At 40.3% G+C, this 22,500-nt stretch overlaps 1 protein-coding gene across 1 annotated transcript in view; it reads right to left on the bottom strand.

Moving 5' to 3' along the window:
* The window catches only part of LOC138043294 (uncharacterized), a 43,097-nt gene that overhangs the window by 9,837 nt on the left and 10,760 nt on the right, over positions 1-22,500 (bottom strand). The window contains exons 6-7 of the mRNA XM_068889492.1: positions 16,929-17,150; positions 4,104-4,259 (exon numbers count right to left, since the gene is read on the bottom strand). Coding sequence (XP_068745593.1) covers positions 4,104-4,259; positions 16,929-17,150 — 378 coding nt within the window. The remainder of the gene's footprint in view (positions 1-4,103; positions 4,260-16,928; positions 17,151-22,500) is intronic.

Here is a 22,500-nt window from a genome sequence, read left to right as displayed (position 1 = left end):
GTAAGTAAAATTGGTCGTTTTGTTCAAAGTTAGTTGCTTCTACACAAGCAAATTCAGTGGCTTAAAGCCTGTTTACATGGATAGAGGGTGTCCCGACTAAACAAGTTGGCAACATAGCCCGCCTTTACATGCAACTCACCCAAGCTTGATGGGCAGTGGGTTTTTCTTTGAGACAAAGAGCATTACAAGCAAGGTGAAGACTATAACAACAAACCCAGTGTGGCCATCACGTCATGCATGCTCACAACCTGGTTCATTGGCAGCCATAGACAGCTATTTCAGCCTTGTTAGGACTCTTCAGCATTTGGTGTTGTGGTGTAACACTAAGGACAGCAGTGCTGTGTAACGATTGATGCATTATGCTGGATCAACACAAACAGTGATAAGCATAAACACGCCACTGTTAGGAAAGATCAAACAACGCTTACAAAGGCATTCTCTTCAAAATGGGACAATCGTCGACCATACCTAGCATGACCAGCACTCAAACTAGATAGCACACGCAGACAGCTGTTTCGGGCTTGTTGGCCCTGGTCAGTGGGCCGTAGCTAAAACACAATGAGCCTAAGTGACACTCAAGAAAAAAGAGGATTGGATTGGATTGTGCAAAGGCCACGTCACATACAATTGTGACAAATGGCCAAAGGACAACCCTTAACTGATCGTGCCAGTGCCATTAAGAGAGAAGCATGAAATGGCCAATACCTCCTTCTTCAGATAGAGTTGCAAACAGACCGGATCATCTTAAAGAAATTGTTACACGTCATTGCAGTTTTTAGTGAATGCTATGGTGGGTTCAACTTGCTTTTAAATGCTCTGTTTCCTTTGAGTGGCCGCTAAGCACAACAAACAACATGGCAGACAAACAATAATTCACTTATTTATGCAGATGGCCTATGTCACATGAGGTGGTTTTCAATAGGGCACTGTAGAATTACGATTAAGGAAAGGAGAGGAATTTTAATAGAGTGTCTAGTCTTGTAGAGCTGGAGCACTAATTGGGGACACTGTAAACTCAGTGAAATCAACAAATTAACGCAAATCAAGTCAAATGTTGGTTTCTAAGAAGAGGGGAAAACCAGAGTACCTGGAGAAAAACCTAGACCTAAAGAACCAACAAACTCAACCTACATATGATGACGACTCTACGAATCGAACCCGGGCCACACTGGTGGGAAACGAGTGCTCTCACCACACTTTCCATGCCAAACAACTTGGAATAATTGCCAAATTATTACAATAACGAGGAATAATATTTGTTAGTTAACGTTCTCGTAGGCATTGTCGTCATCCTTGCCTAAGCTCCCTACTGGTAAGTGATAATGATGAAACAATTCCCCAGGATGGTCTAGGATCTCGTACCGCCATGTTTTTGCGGTCGTCTCACCTCAGTAACGCACCAGAGTAACTCAGCACGAATCGTTTAAGTGGCAAAAAGATAGCCCTCCTAGAAGGCTGCCACGGGCAGGTAGACAGGGTGTCCCGGGAAGGTAGATTACCCAGTCTAGCATGTAAACGCTTGACTGTGACTTCAACAGACACGTATGAAAAGTTGGCTCTTCCACAGTAGCTCAGTTTTCCAGGTAACTCTGTTAGCTGGCCCTTAGACTTCTTGCAAATTAATTCAGTTTAAGCCATCAACTCTTCAAAATGCAAATACTCTATTAACACAATGATACAAATGCATTAACATTCTTTCATTATAATTTTGTCGCCTCACATTTTTGTTTGCTGCCTTAGTCTTTGCTCTGATTCCAACATAGTTTTCATGCCATAGGTTTCAAATTTTTAGGAATCTCAAAGCCTTAGGTGACCGGAAGTGTCTAAAAGCTTTACATTGTGTGACATTTGAAATGTAAAAGGAAAAAAAAAGAATCTTCTGGTTTCAATCTTTGTATGCGCTTTGGTAAACTGCGAAGATTGTGAATAAAGAAGAACTGAAACAGGAAACTCGAAGAAAACCATTCGAGAAATTATTATTCGCGAGATGCCCCTCGCACTTCAATTTTACTGCAGTCTTGGTGGTGTCACTGAGTCTCTTTCGATTGCTTTGTTCAAGTTTTTATAGCTGCTGCATGCGTTGTTCCGGTGGTTTTGTTCAGTGTCTTGGTTGTTTCACCGGTTTTGTTTCGGTGTTTTGATGGTTTCATTCTGGTGGCTTTGTTTCGGTGTTTTCATTCCGGTATTTTCATTTCAGTGTTTCAGTGCATGCTCATATCCTCAAACTTCGGTCCTATAAGCCTGAGGGGGAGGGGGGGGGTACTCCCTTATATGGGCTATATAGGTATGTGCGGCCCCAAAGGGTAGGGTTTTTCAGCCGTTTTGGTCATAAATAGGGTATCGATTTTGGCCAATTTTCCGCCATTTTAGTCATAAATAGGGTATCCATTTTTGCACTCTAGTCTTGAATTCGTTTTTTATTTAGAAGCTACTTCTTTATCATGTAACCTACCTAATAAAAGCAGATAAACATTGCCTTTAACATTGGTCTGAACTAGGGAAATAATTATAAGGCAGGTCTGCACCAGGGTATTGATTTAAGGGTCAGGTCATAAATAGGGTAGGGAAAATCGCAGATTTTGGTCATAAATAGGGTAAGGGTTTTGGGAAGCGGGCCGCACACCCCTACCCAATTTTTCTGGGAGTACCGCCCTATGATCCTCACAGTTATGAATGCAATATTAGCAATTGCGTAGACGGAAGCTTGAAAAATTCGACAATCTAACCAACTGAGCAACGAAGCTACTGATTTTGGGAGCTGGTCATTGGGGATTTAAATGAATGATGAATCGACGAACGAAATGATATATGAAACATTGATTCATTCATCACATGAACACTGGAACCTACAAATGACTAGCTCCCATCATCTATGGCTTCGTAGCGAAGTTGGTTAGAGTGTTGCAGCGGTATTGTGAGGTCACAGGTTCAAAGCCCGTTGAACTTATGAATCTTTCAGGCTTTTCTACGCAATTGCTAATATTGAGTTCATAACTGCGAGGATCATAGCTTTACTTGACTTCATTGTGCAGTTTAATATATGATTCATTCCATACATCATTTCGTTTGATAAGCAGTCAATAAATTAGCGACTTCTTCTTTCAATAAGATGCAAATAGATGCATGCCAGGTAAAAGGTCGCCATCATCACATTTCAAAGGTGTGGGTAGAACATTGGCCGTATTTACACTAGAGGACGTCTAACACGTCTCAGATGTCTTTGCCGACTAGTATAAATATGGGAAATAAGGTGACCGCATTAAATGTCAGACAATTAAACGTCTCAAGTTAGGTGTGTCATGTTAGTCGTCTCAACGTCTAAGCCGTCTAGCATAAAGATAAGACGCACTAAACTGGGACACACTTAGCAATGAAGGGCACGTCCAATAGGTCTCTGAGGTACCCACTCTCTTTTTTCAAGAAAATCATGAATTTGATTTCTAGCCGTTGAAGTTATGTGCATCCCATATTTATATTAGTTGCAATTACGGCCAGGCGTTCAATGCATCTAGACGTCGTCTAGTATAAATACAGCCATCGCTTGAAAACGCATACATTTCTACGCGTTTTGGCCCTCTGTATAGACGTATTCATTGAAATTGCTTTGATTTGAAAACGCTCTCGAAAGTGGATACAAATGAAAACGCATACATATCATTTTAGTATTGACAGTCGAAAACCCTTCTAAATAAAAAGGATGATGTCATCCACATCACGCGAGTTGTACTCATGCTTTGAAAACATGGGTGATGAAAACACCCATTTATAATGCTGCAGCAGGAACACCATATCAAAAGTCGAGAAGATTTTTTCATCCTGAAAATTACGCATTGCATTGCGTGCAAACCGTGCCCCAACTAAGGTAAGATGTTGAGAACGCTTCTTGTGTCATTCATTAACAAATCTCTGTCTACAATACCAGCTGCTGATACGTCATGCTTGCACATTCAGCTCTACATTGTGGCACATCGCACCATCTGCAGCACTTCTTTTTGTTTGCATTTCAAGGAAAAACAAAGTAAATGCCATTTTACATTCAATGGCGTATGAAAATATTACAATTAAATTTCAAGATGTTATTTATGCCTTAACTCAGTACATACCAAGCCACAACCTTTGATGCTGACAGTGGAAAGTTGGCGACAATTCTCAGCCACTGCTGTTAACAGTTCATCATCAACTTCCTTCATGCCTGCCAGTCGTAGACTATGCAAAGAAGGACAATGTGCAGCGATTTCAGCTATTAAATCCACTGAAAACTAGAAAAAGGTAACCATCTAATTAGATATAACATACATGCACATGGCAAGCAATTCTCAGGCTAAATGGAGCACTCAGGTTGGCAGGTTCACGGACGGGATTTTACAGTATGGACCCAGGAAATTCAAGTTGAGCGAAACACAAGAAGTTTTTAAAAACGGAATTAAGTGTTACATGTAAACGTTTACTGTTCAAAGTTCATTGATGAAAGGCAAAGATTACAAACACTCACTGAGCTGAGAAGTGTCAGATTGCTCAAAGAATGATGCCATATAATAAACAACTTAGTAACCTCTCTTGCTGGAGGCTGTACCAGGGAAAATTGGCCCTGGGTCGTTTTGTTTGGACCTCTCTGCTCTTACGGTCTGTACTCCCAGTAAGGCCCTTGCGCTCGGTTAGTGAGACTGGTAAGAGGTTAATATATTCGTCAAAGGCGAAGTAAAGATTGGCGAATAGACTGTATTTGTATACGAATAGTATTCGTATCCAAAAGCAGAGAAGGATGAGGTAGTACTGTTTCTACTATGAGCCACACCCGTGTACATGTGAAGGACAAAGATCACCATGAAAAGAAAGCAGTCTCACACTGCTCAGTATCTTTTCGTCAAACCACCTGGAGCACAAGAGATTTGTTGCACGTACCGTGTTCCACGAGGTATCGAACCTCGTAACAGAGAGTGCAGATAAAAAGAAAGACGATGATCATGTCCAATCTGCTCTTCTCGCGAATTGCAACCTGGAATGGATACACAACTGCCCAATAAATAGAAAAAGTATGATAGTGAAGGGGCGAGGAAAGCGAATTTACCCAAGAAGGTTGGCCTACCACATGCACATGGATTGTCTGAGAGACTCCACTCCAGAGAACTCTATGCTGACATGGTATTGTTGTGCACCATAATTTATTGAACACTTTGGACCACTGAGATCAATGGTGACACGTATCAAACACCACAACCCTCTGGAAAAAGAAGTGGTCCACTGCATCACGCAAGATGTTGAAGAAACTGGATGACCATAAGGAGTGCACTAACAATAGCACAGGACGCGTTTCCTTTCAACGGTGTACCCAAACTGCAAGGATTCAAAACATGACCTCACAAGAGGTATCAGAGTCTTAACAAACGGAAGAAACATGGACAATTACAAGCCAAAGTCCAACTGTGATTAGGGACAGAAAGCCTAAACCTCATACAAATGTACAGCCCGCTAAAATGGTCACATGACTCCCGATCATGTGACTGATAGTTTTGACCAAACACTTGTCCAACACATATGAAAGACATTGAGATCACGCAAAAATGTTCCTGAATTGAAATTGTTAATTTATATTCGTATTTCTTATCTTTGGTTAAAAATTAGGTATGTTATTCCATTAGCTTGCACAACATAAAGCATATCAAAACCTTGACGTGTCAATAACATAAGCTTTCATACAACATTTATTTTTCGAGTGAAGTTCAATTTGATTCATTTCACATATCATATCGTTCATTGATTCATTCATCAGAGGAACATTTCAACCCACAAATGACCAGCTCCCAACATCAGTGGCTTCATAGCTCGGTTGGTTAGAGCGTTGCACCGGTATCACGAGGTCACTGGTTCAAACCTCGTTGAAGTCTGTGAAACTTTCAGGCTTCCCTATGCAATTGCTAAAATTGCGTTCATAATAGGATCATAGCTTCACTTGACATCTGCAGTTCAATTTACGATTCATGTCACTCATTAAAGTTATTTAATTAATTTATTTCATTTGGGCAAATGACAATTGCATGATGTAATTGTTTCTATTTTGGAAAACCAATAATAGCTCAGATTTTTGATTGACAGTTTTGGTGAAGCATGCCGTGCAAGTTTTTGGTAATGTTTTGTATTTTGTGATTTAGTTTTTTTGGAAAAAGCGGTTAGACTTTCCTTGAATTAAACTGTTTAGAAAAGTACGTTTCTTACCATGGTTTCTCTCTGTTACATTTTTTGGCAACCAGGAAGGGACACTGGTTATTTTACCGTTCGCATATAGGAGCAGTTCAGGAAAACTGTTGGAATATTTACCATAGTTCAGCGAGGGAACTTTTTGTTGCTGTTGTTTGTTCAAGATGACCAAAAAGGAGAGCACTAGCGTAGAGCATGTTTTGGGACACAATAAACAGAAATTGGAAAAAGAAACGGCGCTTTTGAGGGTGAAACGAGGGAAGCGACTGCGTAAGATAGAAGTTAAGAACTGACAAAAATGCATCACCGCATGAAGAAGTTATGCATCGCGCCAAAGGATGTTCAAATCATTCAAAAAGAAATTGATCAGCTGTGGTTGGTTCTGGAAGGCGTACTGGAAATTTTGGACGCACTGGTTGTTTACCATTTACAAAAAATTCCCGGAAATTTCGGTGGAAATTTCCATCGGGTGAAAAACGTGTTCCATTTAACTCAGGTCCGTTCGCTGTCCAGTGATTGCGATTTTACATGCCAAAATGTAAAAATGTGGCTGTGAATTCTTGGTTTTCACCCACGTGACCCCTAACTTGACAACCGTTGCTATCCGCCATGATTGTGTCCCTCAGGAGTAAACAAAAAGTAGCGTGAGAGAGCTTGAATGCGTGAAAGCGTCATGGTTCTTTGTATTATTGCCAATTGTGGACGAAAAAGTGGTCGAGATAGCATTCGTTTTTATTCTGTACCTTCGATTATCACTAATCAAGGCGAAGACTTCGTGGAGTTAACCCGAGAGAGGCGAAATTTGTGGATTTCTGCGATAGATCGTGCTCACTTGAAAACAAAGAATGTTTTGAAGAACGAGCGTGTTTGTAGTCGTCACTTCGTTTCTGGCAGGCCTGCAGCAAACTGGGACAGGTTCAATGAAGATTGGGTTCCAACACGTCATTTAACCAAGAAAGAGTAGAAGAAAAAAGATGTGGAGGCCGCTAGAGAGCGGAGTGAGCGAGCGAAAGCCCGAAGGAAGAGTGCGATCGAGCGGCAAGAACAAGAGCCAGCCAAGAAGAGAAAATTTCTCAATTAAAGCGGAGAGCGTATAGTTGGCATAGACTTTACCGCCCTACCAAGCACTTCACCTTCAGAGAGCGAAGAAAATAGTGAAGCAATGATGCTAGATGAGCCTTGTGCGAGTGGCGAACAAAGTGAAACAGACACTGCTTCCCTCGTGTCAACTGCGATAACAGTGGTAGCCTGTTTCAGGCTCTCAGATAGTCGAGAGAACGAAAAGAACTGATCATAGCTGAGCCAAAAGCCAAACATGATGGATGAAATTCTCCATATGCACACTCTGGGTTACTACAACTAATGACAGTTTCATCCCTTGGAGCCTGACAAAAGCATACCCCATTGTCATTGGGTTTGTTAATGGGCAAGGTACATTTCCTTGTGTACCATCGTCCCAGAATCCCAGGTAGAATACAGACTCTCCAAAAAGCTTCGAGGTTTGGGACTACAGTATCCCAAGGCTTTAAGTCAGGATAAATACGTTCTTTAACTATTTGTGGCTCTCTCTCAGGACTAATGGCACACATCACAAAGTCACAGTGTTTTCTGTCAGTTAAGGTGAGCAGCTGCTGCTGCACTTGAAAATAATAATTGTGGTGCCTTTTCAGGCAAAAGACACCGTCCAATTTTTCCAAGCACGCCTTCTTTTCTAAAGTGTTTTTTTCAGTCACAATCCCTTATGCAAATAGGACATTTCACTTCCCCGCAACCAAGCCCACAGCAGTCACATGATGTCAGAAAGTCTGGTGTGGCATGTAGAAAGGGATGTTTCTCCTTGATGAAGAGACCACATCGGGTAACTGTAAAGTTACAATCAGTTTTTTTCATTTCATTTTCATATGCACGAATAGCATCATCTTCATGTTTGCATCCATGTCGTGTAGCTTTAGTGTTCACCTTAAAAATCGTTTTTATCAGCGCCTGAGGGGGTTGTGAAAGGTTACTGCGAAAAGCAGCCCCACTGGCAGAGGCGCCAATTCTCCCAGCACGATGACAAAAGAATCCTGAGCTCTTTGCCTGAGCCCTTGTGTCTTTCTCTACCAGCTCAATGTTTTCTCGTGAAATATCCAGCTTAACTTCTGCACATTTTTGCAATAGTTCATGATAATCCAGATCAAGATTCTCTGTCTCGAACAAGTCAGAAACAACTACGGCAGTCCTACTTTTAGCTATGAAATGATCAGCATATTTGGCAGTTAAAGTCAGAGTTACTGAATTTAATTTGCAGTTATTTAATTTCTCAAAGAGAGACGTCATCTCCGCTTGTGATGGGGAAAGAACGTTGGGGCGTCCCGTTTCTGCTTGACCCTGCTGATGTGAAAACACATCTTCGATGTTACACTCAGTCAAAAATCGATTTATGCATCGAGGTTTTCTTCAGCTTTTTTGCCGAAGAAAAGTCAATATTTCGAACCCTAGCATAGGGCACCTCATTCAAGAAAGTGGGTATTCGTATCCATGTACACTTTACTTGTGTGCAAGCTAATTTGCCATTGATTCGTATCCAAGCTTCAATGTAAAATAAAACACTGGTGATGTGGGAACATGACTCAGCGAGCCCAGCTTTGCAGTCTAAACAGCGAGTCGACAGAATGGTTCCATCACTGTCGGCAATTATCCAAACGTTCACCAGCGGGTCATTCATTCGTTGAGAAATCTTGCACCCTCTTACAGATGTTACGAAACCAGAAACCATCTGATTAAACGCCTCCAAGCTCTTCTAGGCTTTGAACTTCTGTCTTGTATAAAAGCTTGTCTCTAAGACGAGATATCCAAGCAAATCAGTCGATTATATTTGCGGCAAACACTCGGGATCAAACTGCTCACTAGGAATACTGACAGGGTCAACTCTTACGACTGATATCTTTTCGAGATATCGTCTCTTTACTTGCTTGTCTAAAGCTTTAGCGTACTCTGACAACACAGGAATATTAAACGAAGGGGTCTTCAAGTCTTCTTCAGTTTTATCTTTCGCTAAATCCATGATAGAGGCGAAAAATTCCACAAAAACCAGGAGACGTCGGTAAAGATGACTTACGATTACCATAAATTTCGCGGACCGAGGGACACAACTATGGCGGATGCCCATATTTGGAAAGGGTTGTGACGTCAAGTGAAAACCGGCAATGGCCTGGAAGTGGCAAGACCTTTCAAAAGTTGTAAATGGAACACACATTTCCATCGGAAAGTTTCCAATGGGAAAATAGGACTATGTTTTCAGAAGTTCCGTTTATTCCGGAAATTTTCCAGTGGAACGAACCAAAAACGTGTGTTCCATTTACATCCCAACCGGAATTTCCGGAATTTCTTGGTAAATGGTACGCCCACTATGTATAGCTTATTTGGAAAATGGGGATGCAAAGAACCCACAGGCAGCGCTGAAGGAAGCACAATCCCTCGAATTCGGAAATGCAAGCCACCATCGAGAAAGGCCACGAGGCCGTAAAATTACATGTTCAAATTTCTGCCCTGACCGCGAGCGCTTCACATGAAAATCAACTCACATATTCAAGTGCCCCAAACGTTTCGGACAGACAGCTCAATTCAGGGTTATCTTCACCGTGTTCAAAGAGGACAAGGCAAAGAAGAAATTTCTGAAAATTCGCCAGGCGCTGTATTCGCCAATCATCATCTAAAACCACTAATGGTGCCGACGTTCGGTGGAGATAAAACCAAATTTGAGGACTTTTGGATGTTGTTTGAGAGTCTAGTGGACCAGTGGAAAGAACCAGAAATCTCAAAATGGCAAGGTTGTGGCAATGTTTGTTTGGTAGTGCATTGGAAAACAAATGAAAACGAATATCTAGAAGACCTGAATAATATCTTGTCCGAAATGGAAAACTTTTATAAAACCCTGTATTCCTCTCAAACACTGGAAGACACATTTGACGCTTCAGCATCGCCTTTTGTAAATTGTAATGACATAAAAAGACTTGATATTGAGTAGCAGAATACCAGTGAGGGACTTATCACCGAAGAAGGTCTATCAAACAAACAATTTGCGAAAAACAAAACACCACTCACCGTGGAATTTTATTTGTGCTTTTGGGAACATATTGCAACGCCCTTACAGGACTGTCTAAACGATGCCTATCAGCCTGGCAAAATGTCGATCTCACAAAGAAGGGGCGTGATTTCCTTGTTGCCAAAAAAGAATAAAGACACCCTTCTCTTAAAAAATTGATGACCAATTACCTTGTTGAACATTGGCTACAAAATTGCCACGAAATGTATTGCGAAGCAGCTAGAGAAAGTCTTGTCAATGTTGATCAGATCAAACGGGCTATGTCAAAAATTTCTTTATTGGAAAAAACATTCAGTCGATTTGTGATGTAATCGAGTCGTATAATGGAAAAACCTTACCAGGCATGCTACTTTTTACAGAGTTTGATAAAGCGTTTGATTCCTTAGAATCGAATTACCTGTTCAAAGTACTTGAGGTTACAAACTTTGGCCTGATAATTCAAAATTGGATTCACACTTTTTATTCTAACATCACAAGCTGTGTTATGAACAATGGTTACGGGTCAGACTTTTTCCAGCTCTGTAGAGGTGTTTGACAAGGTTGCCCCTTGCCAGGGCTTCTTTTTGTCTTGGCAATTGAGGTGCTCGCCCAAGCAATCAGACTAAATGAAAATGTTTGTGGTTTGAAAAATCAATGAGACTGAAATAAAACTAAGCATGTAAAATCAATTTAAAACATACAGATGACCTTACAGCTTTTATAAAGGATGAATGCTCTGCCAACCACATATTCAATCTCTTAAATGATTTTGGAACCTGTTCTGGTCTAAATAAAATTCCTTAAAAACGGAAGGGATGTGGCTTGGAAGCCTAAGATGCCATTTAGGTAAGCATGCGCCATTTCACATTGTGTGGCCAGAATAATATCTATTTGGGCTTCGTGTTGCCTTCGCATATGACCCCACCACCAGTTATAGAATTAATTTCGAAGAAAAGCTTGTGACGGTTAAAAAAAATTCAAATCAATGGACCACCAGGAATTTAACTCTTAGAGGAAGGATTTGTATTGTTAAGACACTCGCCATGTCTAAACTAGTTTACAAGAGTGCCTCCGAACTTCGCTGAAAAAGTCAATGATATTTGTTTCAAATTCATTTGGAACTTTAAGCCAGATAACTCAAAACGCCACCCCCTCATAGGTCCTGTAGATAAGGGTGGTCTTAATATGGTCGATTTCACCATGTTGGATAAATTGCTTAAAGTAGAATGGGTTAAACGCTTATGTGAGGCAGATGGCAGTAGACGGTGCTCTCTCTTCTCCTCAGTTAGATCTCAAAAGGGGGGGTTGATGGGGGGGGGGGGGGGGTCGATTTATCTTCAATTGTAATTTTGACACTCAAGATTGAAATTTGGCCCTACATGTGCCCATATTTTACAGAGATATATTGACTGTTTGGCAGGAACTACACTCAAGAAACCCTTCCTTGGTTAGGGAATACAACTATGAAACTATTTTGAATAACCGTTTTATAAGAATAGATGCGAAAACCAGTGTCTTACTCGCTATGGTATAGAAAAGGGGTTATTTAAACTTACCACCTTTTAAACGAAAGCAGAAACTTCTTATCAAGATCCGAGTTTCAACAAAAATACCGTTTGTCAGTGGACTTTCTAACATATAATCGTCTCCTTTCTGCAATCCCTGAAGCATAGAAAAGGTCAATTCTTAATTCAGAAGAAATTCCTAATAATATTGATGAACACAACCTTACTTCTGCGAATGTCACTGCCAAAACTGCTCGTAAAATGCTTGTGTTGAAATAGCTCAAACACCCGAACATAGAAATCAAACTAAAAACGGTTAAAACAGACTTAACTGATTAGAGTGTAATGTGAAGTGCTAGTTTTGTACCCCATATGAACCATGTGAGCGTTAGCCCTACAAATGAAAATGGGCCCACACAAGGGCTGAGAGACCGGGGTGGGAATTGAACCTTTCAAAATGGATACAAATTACATATAGCTAATTTATCGAGCTGCTTTTACCAGAATACAGTATACACTGTACTTGGGACTTGGGGACACAATTGTTGCGAACAGAAAGATCCGGCAGGCTGCTAGAGTCTCTTAGATTGCAAAGGGACAGCTTAGAGGCATATTACCTTTCGAAAACGCATACTTTTAGGGTCTTGGTAATCTGAAAGTGAAAGCGGGTACAATCAGGAGGTTGTCCGAGTTGTTTGAGTGCAATAAGTTAAAAGCATATTGGCTCTTAATTGTGTCTCCTACCACCGGCACGTGCTTTATAAGGAAACTAAACTTTTCCTTCCAAACAACCAAATAAATATAATCGGCGAATAATGCACAGTACCGAAGATATAGCTTTTTTCAGTGTTTGCCGTGACGTCACGCGAATCTGGGAAGTAAGTGAGGTTCGAATATCATTGAAGTGTGTCATTGGTGAAGATGCAATCAAGTCGGAGTCTTTTGTTTCTAAACGCCCGATGTTTTGTTCCAGCAAGTAATATATGTTCAACCTGTTGGTTGTGTATCTTAGTAATTTGCGTGCTCCATGTTCATTGTTGTTTATTTCACTTTATAGTTTCCCCAATTAGTGTTCCAGCTAGAAGACTAGACACATAAATAAAGTTGATCCTTTCCTTTTTTTTACACAATGCCACGTAAAAGCACAATGAATAACAAAGGTATATGCGAAGTATATACAAGTATATCAACATACGCATTTAGCTGCACTGTATATACAGCCAATAAAAAAGTTATTCTTAACAATAATTTACATTTTTAGCTGCAACTCGCCTGTGTTTCTCACTTCACTTTGCATTTCCACTAATTACGCAAAGTATTACTGCAAAGAAGTTCTTGCTGTCCAAACATCCTGCAGCAAAGAAGTTCTTGCGCGTTAAGCAAGCAACCACAAAGAAGTTCTTGTGGTTTCAGGATTCAAGCGCAACTGACCTGTAATTAGCCGCAAGAAGTTACCTGGCTTGTGGAAGCAAAAAGAAGTTCTTGCATGTGCATTATTTTTGGGCTGTACCTGTATGCAGACATTTTCAAGGGAGTGGGAAAGCTGAGGGATTTCCAGTTGAAGCTGCTTGTAAAAGATAATGTCACACCCATTTCCCAACCTGTGAGAAGGCTTCCCTTGGGATTGAGAAACAAGGTTGATGAGAAGTTGGATGAATTACTAGCTACAGATATTATTGAGGAAGTGTCGCACAGCCCAACAGAATGGGTGATATCAGGATTTGTGTGGACAGGCGCAGAGCACATGTAGCGATAGAGAGAGAGAGGCACCCAATTCCAACGACTGAAGAAGTCTTGTACGATCTGAATGGTTCAACTGTGTTCTCGAAACTCGATCTCAAGTGGGGCTTCCATCATGCAGGTGGAACTTGAGGAGAAATCGCACGAGACCACCATATTTGTTACACACACCATCAGCACCTGAGAAGTACCAGAAAATTGTGGCTGATGTTTCGCAAGGTTGTAGAGGAGTGGCCAATTTGGCAGATGATTTGATTGTACATGGTTGTGGTATAGAAGAGCGTGATCGGAATATGCATGTGCTACTCAGGGGATTGACAGAGAAAGGACTGACGCTGAATGGAGACAAATGCTAGTTTTGCCATCCCAAATTGACCTTTTTTGGTCATGATTTAAGCAGCCAAGGTATCACACCTAGTGAAGAGGAAGTGGCCGCCATCCTAAATCCCAATCGGCTCCAAGGTGCTTTGCAGGTCACGTCCTTTGTTCAACTCGTGCAGTATTCAGCTAAGTTTCTTTCAGACTTCGCACAAGATGTAGAACCGCTAGAAGGCTTTTGAGGAAGAATGAGCCTTTTTGTTTGGGGCAAGACCAAGAAGAGTCATTTCAGAAGTTGAAGGGGATAGTGGCTCAGGCCAATACCCTTATGTACTTCAGAGGAGACTGCAACACACACATCAAAGCTGATGCAGGACCACATGCCTTGGGTGCTGTGCTGACCCAACTTCAGAATGAGGAATGGGTATGTACGCATCTTGGAATCTCACTGATGCAGAGTGAAGATATTCACAGACAGAAAAGAAGGCTTTATCCCTGGTATGGGCATGCAAAAGATTCAACCTTTATCTTTACCGCGCAAATTTGAACAGGAAACTGATCATAAACCCCTTGAATGTATCTTTGAGAGACATTCCAAGCCATCTGCACGTATGGAACGATGGGTTCTGAGGTTACAAGGATACAATTACACAGTGGTCTATCGACCTGGAAAGACAAACATTGCAGATGCTCTATCTAGACTCAATCGACTCTGTCAATATGACAGCTCAGGAGAGCATGTCAGTAGCTTTGACAGCCAGAAAAGTGGAATTGGCTTCTGACAAGGATCCTGAGAAAACTTCACTGAGACAGCACATCCTTAGTGGGGACTGGTCTTGGTGTCAGATGTTTACATATTTGTGTGTCAAAGAAGAACTCTGTGTGTCAGGCAAATTTCTTTTGCAGGGTTCGAGAATTGTCATACCAAAATCCCTTAGAGGAGAAGTCCTCCGCCTTGCTCATGAAGGGCATCAGGGTATCGTTAACATGAAGGCATGACCAAGGACAAAGGTCTGGTGGCCGAAGATCGAGTGGATCTGCAAGTCTTGCCATGGGTGGCAAGTGGTGGGCCAGTTTCAGGTGCAAGAACGATGAAGAGAGCTGAACCGCCTACCAGACCTTGGCAGGACATGCTGTCAATCTGATGGGTCCTCTTCCCACGGGGGAAAGTATTCTAGTAGTGGTGGACTATTACAGTAGATTCTACAAAGTTGTAGTCATGCATTCAACGACAGCAGAGAGAGTGATGGATGTTCTGTCGCAGATTTTCCCCACATATGGTTATCCGTTTACTCTCAAGTCTGACAATGGTCCTCAACTCCGTTGTGAGGAGTTTACATCGTTTTTGTCGAACAATGGAGCAGAACACAGAATATCTCCACCTTTGTGGCCACAGGCCAACGGACAAGTATAAAGCCAGAACCAGACCCGGGTAGAGATTGGCGACAAGAGTTACAAAAGTTCTTGCTAGCATGCAGGTCCACACCACACAGGAGCACTGGTGCCTCTTTTGCACTTTTGATGTTTGGCAGGGAGTTGAAAACCGAATTGCAGGAATTAAGGAGGGCAGAAACACAACTGGATGAAGATATCCAAGACAAGATTGGAGTGACAAGTTGTTTCACAAGGCATATGCTGACGCCAGACGGAAAGCAGCACCAAACCCTGTATTGCCCTGAGACTTGGTCTTGCCAAAGAACATGAAAACGTCTGGAAAACTGAAGGCAAATTTTAAAAGTGAGCCGTACACACTGCAGTCTAAGGATGGTAGTGAAGTGACGGTAAAGTCTAAGCATGTCGTTGAATACAGGCAGAACACTTCCTTACAATTTACCAGAATAAGCAAAGGAATCTTGCAGGATGTAGATCCAGAAGCAGTCAGGCCAGCGCCAGTTTCAGGACGTTTGGAGGAAAGTTCAGTGGCATCGAGACCCAAGCGCACCAATAGAATGCCAACAAACTACAAGGACTCTGTGCTGTCTTGAAAATGGACTTAACTCAGATGAGACAAGGAACTTTTGCAAAGTTTTATTAAGTTCTCTTTTTTTGGCTAGGGTTGGCGGTTTTCTTAGCGCATTCACAAAGAACAGTTTGAGACACTTTCTTTTTCGGTTCGCATCCTGATTGTTTTGTAATAGTTGGTTGTTTCTAAAGATAGGAAGGGATGTAATGTATTGACACGTATGGACACCGGAAGTTATGTCAAGAGTGTCTGCTAGGCATTATGGGTATCGGGGGCCATGCTTTCTGGTTTTTGCTTTTGTAAGTGTTGACTGCCCCAAATTTTTGGCGTAAAGTTGAGTTCTTGCCTAGTTTAATCTGCTTGGTTCATGAGCTTTAATGGGAGTTATTACATATCCAACATCATATTGACTTCAGTTTTCAACAACTTCTCTGTGAATTTTGCCGTGGAGTTACTTTCAGTTGGGACTCCTGTCATTGAACATGCACCTTTTTTCTTTCTTATCCTTGACCACAACACCAGGTCTGTTGGCTTTTATCTAATAATAATAATAATAATAATAATAATAATAATAATAATAATTATAAATATAATAATAATAATAATAATAATAAATATAATAATAATAATAATAATAATAATTATTATTATTATTATTATTATTATTATTATAAAATTTAACATCATGTTCTGGCTGTTGTCATTGCCGTCTTTTCTTCTGTTAGGCGAGTCATAACAAATGACCAAAGGCTAACAGAATTGTCTCTTCTTCACATTTCCAACACTTTCCTCAAAACCTTGCAGTTCCCAACAAAGCCGTTTTTTGAATTACTCCAACATTGAATGGTATCCCTAGCTTTTCAATCCACCTATCAAATCCTTTGGTGACACTTCCAAGGGCTCCTATCACTACAGGTACGACTTCTACCATTTTGGGTTTCCACAATCTTCCGATCTCTCTCTTCAAGTCCTGGTATTTTTCCACCTTTTCCCTTTCTTTTTCCCTTACTCTTACATCAGCTGGTACAGCAATATCGATGGTTATCCCTTTTCGCTCTTTCTTGTTAATTACAAGCATTACAATTAAATACAATTATTACAATTATTATTTTATTATTATTATTATTATTATTAAACTAACCATTTTGCATCCATTAGCCACAAACGTTTTAAAGTCCGGTCCTCTTTGTGGGCACTTAAAAAGTGGTTTCAACTTCTTGCCAGTGATGTTTGGGCAGAACGACACCTTTAGTGAATCAATAACTTGACAGTGTTTACTGATGGTTGAAAGACCATAATCTGTTAAAGCTGAGCATCCACTCAAATCCAAGGATGTCAAGGTTTGTCCTACAGCCAAACAAATCTGTGTCAAGAGAATATGAAACAACATGGGAAATAATCTACATGGTACAGGTAAGAGCCTTGATTGAGAGGAATGAATATTATTGGTTCAATTTCAATGAATGAAGAAATCAACTTCGTGCTAATTGCTCATATGTCCGTTATTTAAGAAAGATGTGAACGAAGATATCCAGGTAGCACCTGCACTTATATATTACATTTTGCAAGAAGATTAAGATCCATTTCAGTTATACTTTCCAAATCAGCAATGGGTCAAGATTCATGCCAGGGGTCACATAGCTAGTTCCAGGCTCTCCAGTTGGCCGAGACAAGCCTAAACATATTCCAGATCGAGGAAAACACACGCATGAGAAAAAAAAAAGGTTATAGTACTTTCGTCTCCCCAATACTGCATAGATTTTTTGTCTCATGCTCGCTTTTTCCATGATGCGGACTACTTTTTCACTTGTCCCCACTAACTGGGAGCTTGCAACAGACTAGGAGCTACATCATTCATTACAAAAATGAAATCCAAGAAAAAACTTTGTCAAACTGGCATACATGTAATGTATTTTAAAATAATTATTTATATGTAGTTACCTGGATTAGCCAAACCAAGTTTACTACCACATTCAGAGGAAAGTTATGATTTCAGAGCCTGCACTTTTCCAGTGACAATATTGTGCCCAAAAAGAATTTAAAAACTTGTTGTCACTGACTAAAAAACTTAGGTAAAAAGGACGTTTCGGTCAAAATACTATGACCGTCTTCAGCATTGAATGGCTTACGAATACAAATGAGTGCTTTAAAGTGGTACTATGATCAAAAAATCATTTCCTTTTTTTTCTTGATTCTGTTCGCTTAACACCTAACTGGCAAAATTTTGAGCGTTGAGTTTTATCAAAGGCTGTTTATTTTGAACGTAAGTTTTGGATTTCATGGTCCGCCATTACTCACTTTCAAAACTGGCCGATTGGACCTCAGAGGGTTGGATCTAGAGAAAATGACGTCATTTACTCACTAGCTTAAAATTTCAGCGTGTAAACGCAATTTATTATATATGCAAAACACAGGTTGAAAAGTCTGAAAGCCCGAAACTCCCGTGCTGCATATTAATTAGGCTGCATACACACGCATTGCATTCTCAAACTAGTGAGTGTTTGACGTCATTTTCTCCTCGACCCAGCTCTCTCAAGATTTTGAAGTTAGTAATGGCGGACCAATAAATAAGAAAATTCCAGCTAAAATAAACAGGTGTCTTTTTAAAATCAGAACTTAAAACTTGGGTGAGTTAGTGTTCAGTTAACATAGTTTTGAAATCCAAAGGAAAAACAAAATTTTTTTTGGTCGTGGTACCACTTTAAAAGAGCCGTAGAAACATCACTTGGGATTGCCAAGGGCCTTGTAAATGTCCGGAATGTAAACGTGTTCATTAATGGAATTAGGTTCGCAAATTGAGTGCCACGCTTCTAAAAATAATCTTTTTGACCATTGGGAACAACGGTCAATGACCTTGACGTCGTCAAGGTCAAAATCGTGATTATTTTCTACGCAATGTTGGGTTAATAAAGAATTCCTATCTCCTGTACAAATCGCTCTTTTGTGTTCTCTTGTTCTAGACCTTAAGGCCCTTGATGTTTGACCGATATAAACTTTGTCACAGTTTTTACAATTAATTTTATAGATGACTCCTGTTGATATCTCTTTACTAAATTTGTCTTTAGGTTTCTTAAAATGGAGCCGACGGTCATTACGGGTTTGCGACATTGATATTGAAATGATTTAAAGTTCGTGCGATTTTTTTTGAAATTCCTTGAAGGTATGGCAACGTGACAAAACCTCTGTTGGTTTGAAACCGGTTTGAAGAAACAGTGGTACTTATACAGCTTTTGATAAATTGGTCGGTGTAACCGTTGATCTTTAGAGCGTCGACCACGTGTTGTACTTCAGATAATTTGTCTGCGTCAGTAGAAGGGATGTTCTTTGCTCTGTCGAGGAGCGTTCTAGCTACTGAGCGTTTGTGTTGAGAAGGGTGGTGAGAGTTGAATTGAAGATATTTGTCAGTGTTTGTGGCTTTCCCGTAGACGCTGGTTTTTATAGTTCCATCGGGATTCCTGGTTGTCATGGTGTCCAGAAATGAGGTGGATCCCTCTTTCTCTTCTTCCACTGCAAATTTGATGTGTTGATTAATTGAGTTAAGGTGAGAGTGGAACTCTGTCAGATGTTCCCGAGCGATGCAGACATGGCTATCGTCAACATATCTATACCACCACTTAGGAGGGTGGGGTGCGGTGATCAAAGCTGTCTCTTCAACGTGTTCCATAACTAAATTTGCCAAATTGCGCTCACAGGTGAACCCATTGGGCAGCCGAAAATTTTTTTGTAGAAAGTGCCATCAACGACGAAGTAGTGTTGTTATCAAGTACAAATTCAAGCAAATTCATGATGTTGTTAATAGACATGTTTGTTCTTTCCGAGATGGTCGGATCAGCTTCAAGTCTGTTCTTAGTCACCTGGAGTGCCAAAATTGTCGGTATAGAAGTGAAGGGGGATACGACATCGAAAGACACCATGGTTTTTTGCGGGGCAAAACTAGGGACTTTTTTTTACAAAAATCACAACTGTTCGTAACAGTATACTTGTAGTTTTGTAAAGGGCTCAGGATAGAAGCTAGATGTTTAGAAACTTGGTAAGTAGGACACTTAATAGAGCTGGTGATGGGTCTTAGCGGAACCTATGGTTTGTGTATTTTTGGCAGTCCATAGAAGGTAGCTGGTGTGGCGTCAGTGCTTCGGAGTGTGTAATAAAGTTTGTCATTGAGTTGCTGCATGTTGGTGTCATAGGTTGATGTTAGGCCTTTAATCTGTTTGAGCAAGGCGTTCAGGGATTTCTCTGTGCTGGAAGTGGGGTTCCTGCATCGATCTGAAATCTTTGCGTAAGTGTTCTGATCTTGCAACAAGCCTGAACTCTTTTTTTTTGTTGGTAGTCGCTGCTTTCCATCACGACAACTGCACGACCTTTATCTGCTGATAGAATGGTAACTGATGTGTCCTTGGATAACCGTTTAACCGTTTCGAGTTCATCTCTTGTCATGTTGCGTTGGCGCGAGGGTTTGCTGTTTTTCAGGATTGAAGTAATCTTGGCTCGAATGAAATTTGTTGACTCGGGTGGTAAATGTTTTATGCCTGACTCGACCGATGATACAATTTCTGCAACAGGAACGGACTTTGGTGTAATCGCAAATTTAAAACCATGGCTCAATGCTTTTTTATCCAAGTCACTCAACGGCTTGCTAGATATGTTGACAACCCATCTATCTGTTGGATCTTTCAAGCGGTTGTCCAAGCGGCTGTAAAGCAGTCTCTGTAGTTTATCTTGTCGGATCTCAGACTTGCATTTTGATTCAAAAGTGGCTGTTTGTTCGACGGTGCGCACCAGTACATGTATGTCCATGCTGTGTACATCCAGAGTTTGCTTGAGATCGGAGTGAAGCTTCTCCAGCTTGTAATGGCGTCGGTCAATCTGGATATGACAGTTTTTTATGCATAATCTTAAGTAGGCAAGACCCGCTTTCTTGGCAATGTCGTACCCTTCTTTGCATTTGATAGGGGATTTTTACAGGAGATAGGAATTCTTTATTAACCCAACATTACATAGAAAATAATTATGATTTTGACCTTGACGGCGTCAAAGTCATTGACCGTTGTTCCCAATGGTCAGTCAAAAAGATTATTTTTAAAAGCGTGGCACTCAATTAGTGAACCTAATTCCATTAATGAACACATTTACATTCCAGACATTCACAAGGCCCTTGGAAATCCCAAGTGACGTTTCCACTGCTCTTTTAAAGCACTCATTTGTATTCGTAAGCCATTCTATGCTGAAGAAGGTCATAGTATTTTGACCGAAACGTCCTTTTTACATAAGTTTTTTAGTCAGTGACAACAATTTTTTTAATTCTTTTATCATGCCTGACTACAACTACGGTATTTTTAAATATTGTGCCCACTTGCATATTTTTTGCCAATTAAACCAAATTTGACAACTTTATCCACCTTCACAAAACAGAAAATTGCCTGAATCAAAGACCGATCTATCAGACCAGAATAACAAGATTTCTTGCCTATGAAGTTGAACTACCATAAAAACTCATGCATAAGACGCCTCTTTTTGCAGAAATATTGTAACCTCACTGGTATGGGGTCACAAATAACACTACAAACCTTCAGTAAATAAAGATTAAGCATATTCTTCGACCAATCACTTCCCCCGTACTTCAACACTGATCTCTCCACAGCGTGCAAGAATATACAATGCTATTCGGAAGAACTAACATGGCAAATGGCCGACTGTTTTGTTGTCATTGATTATTTGCATGGCATGTTTGTCCATGGGGTCATTAAACTTCCGTTTTACTTTAGCAACACACTTTTCCCTCATTGATGGCTTCCATATGCCTTTACAAATAAGACATACACGCACAGCTGACAGGGTATGTACTTAAAGTACCAGCCAGCTGACGTCCATGTTGTTTTCTGATTGCGGCGAACAACATGACCCAGTCCAGACTTTTTTAAATATTAATAAAATTAGCAACTGGATAATCGTTTATTTATTAAGACAAAAGATTCAAACTTGCAAGCTAAAAATACAATTTTAGTGTGTAAGAATAAAACAAAAAAAGAAAAAATTAAACATCACAGGTATATCCTATTATTGAGTTTTAAAAACAAAATTGGGTTCTGTCTTAACATTCTTAAAAACATATATATTATGTAAATATTCTATTACACTGAGATAAACATATTAATAATAATAATAATAACAATAACAATAATAACAACAACAATAAATCTATCGCCTAAGATGCTCTCAATTAGTATTGTCTGCCTCCTTATAGTTACTCTACATTGTCAAAATCAATCAAATTGAATGAGAGAGAAGAAATTGGTGTTGTACTTTCTTTCAATCTCTTTCCTCGAGCTCCTCCAATACCAATTAAAATGTTCTTCAATAACTGAATCTGAGTCTTGTTCTAATGTAGTTCAGGACATTCGCATAGCTTTCTCTTCTTTTCTCTGTGATGTCCTCTGTCATCTTCAGCTCGTTCCAGGCTTCCTTCTGTAAATTACTGTGTGGTTACTAAGCAAACGTTTTGTATCATTACCATCACTCCTTGTGCTTTATTCTCGCCAAAATTTCATCGTTTTTATTTCAACGTTGGGCTTTAATGATGCAGACAAATGTTGTCAGTCCAACGAATTAGGGAAATCAATTAAATATAAGCTTTTAAAAGGTATTATAAGAGTTGATTAACTTCTTTTGGTCACTGCAAATGCACAGCATTAGATTTTGGCAAGTTTATCACAAAC

This window comes from Montipora capricornis, chromosome 3, assembly GCF_036669925.1.
Source record: "Montipora capricornis isolate CH-2021 chromosome 3, ASM3666992v2, whole genome shotgun sequence".
Classification (NCBI taxonomy): Eukaryota; Metazoa; Cnidaria; class Anthozoa; order Scleractinia; family Acroporidae; genus Montipora; species Montipora capricornis.
This window is presented reverse-complemented; position numbering and strand designations above follow the sequence as displayed.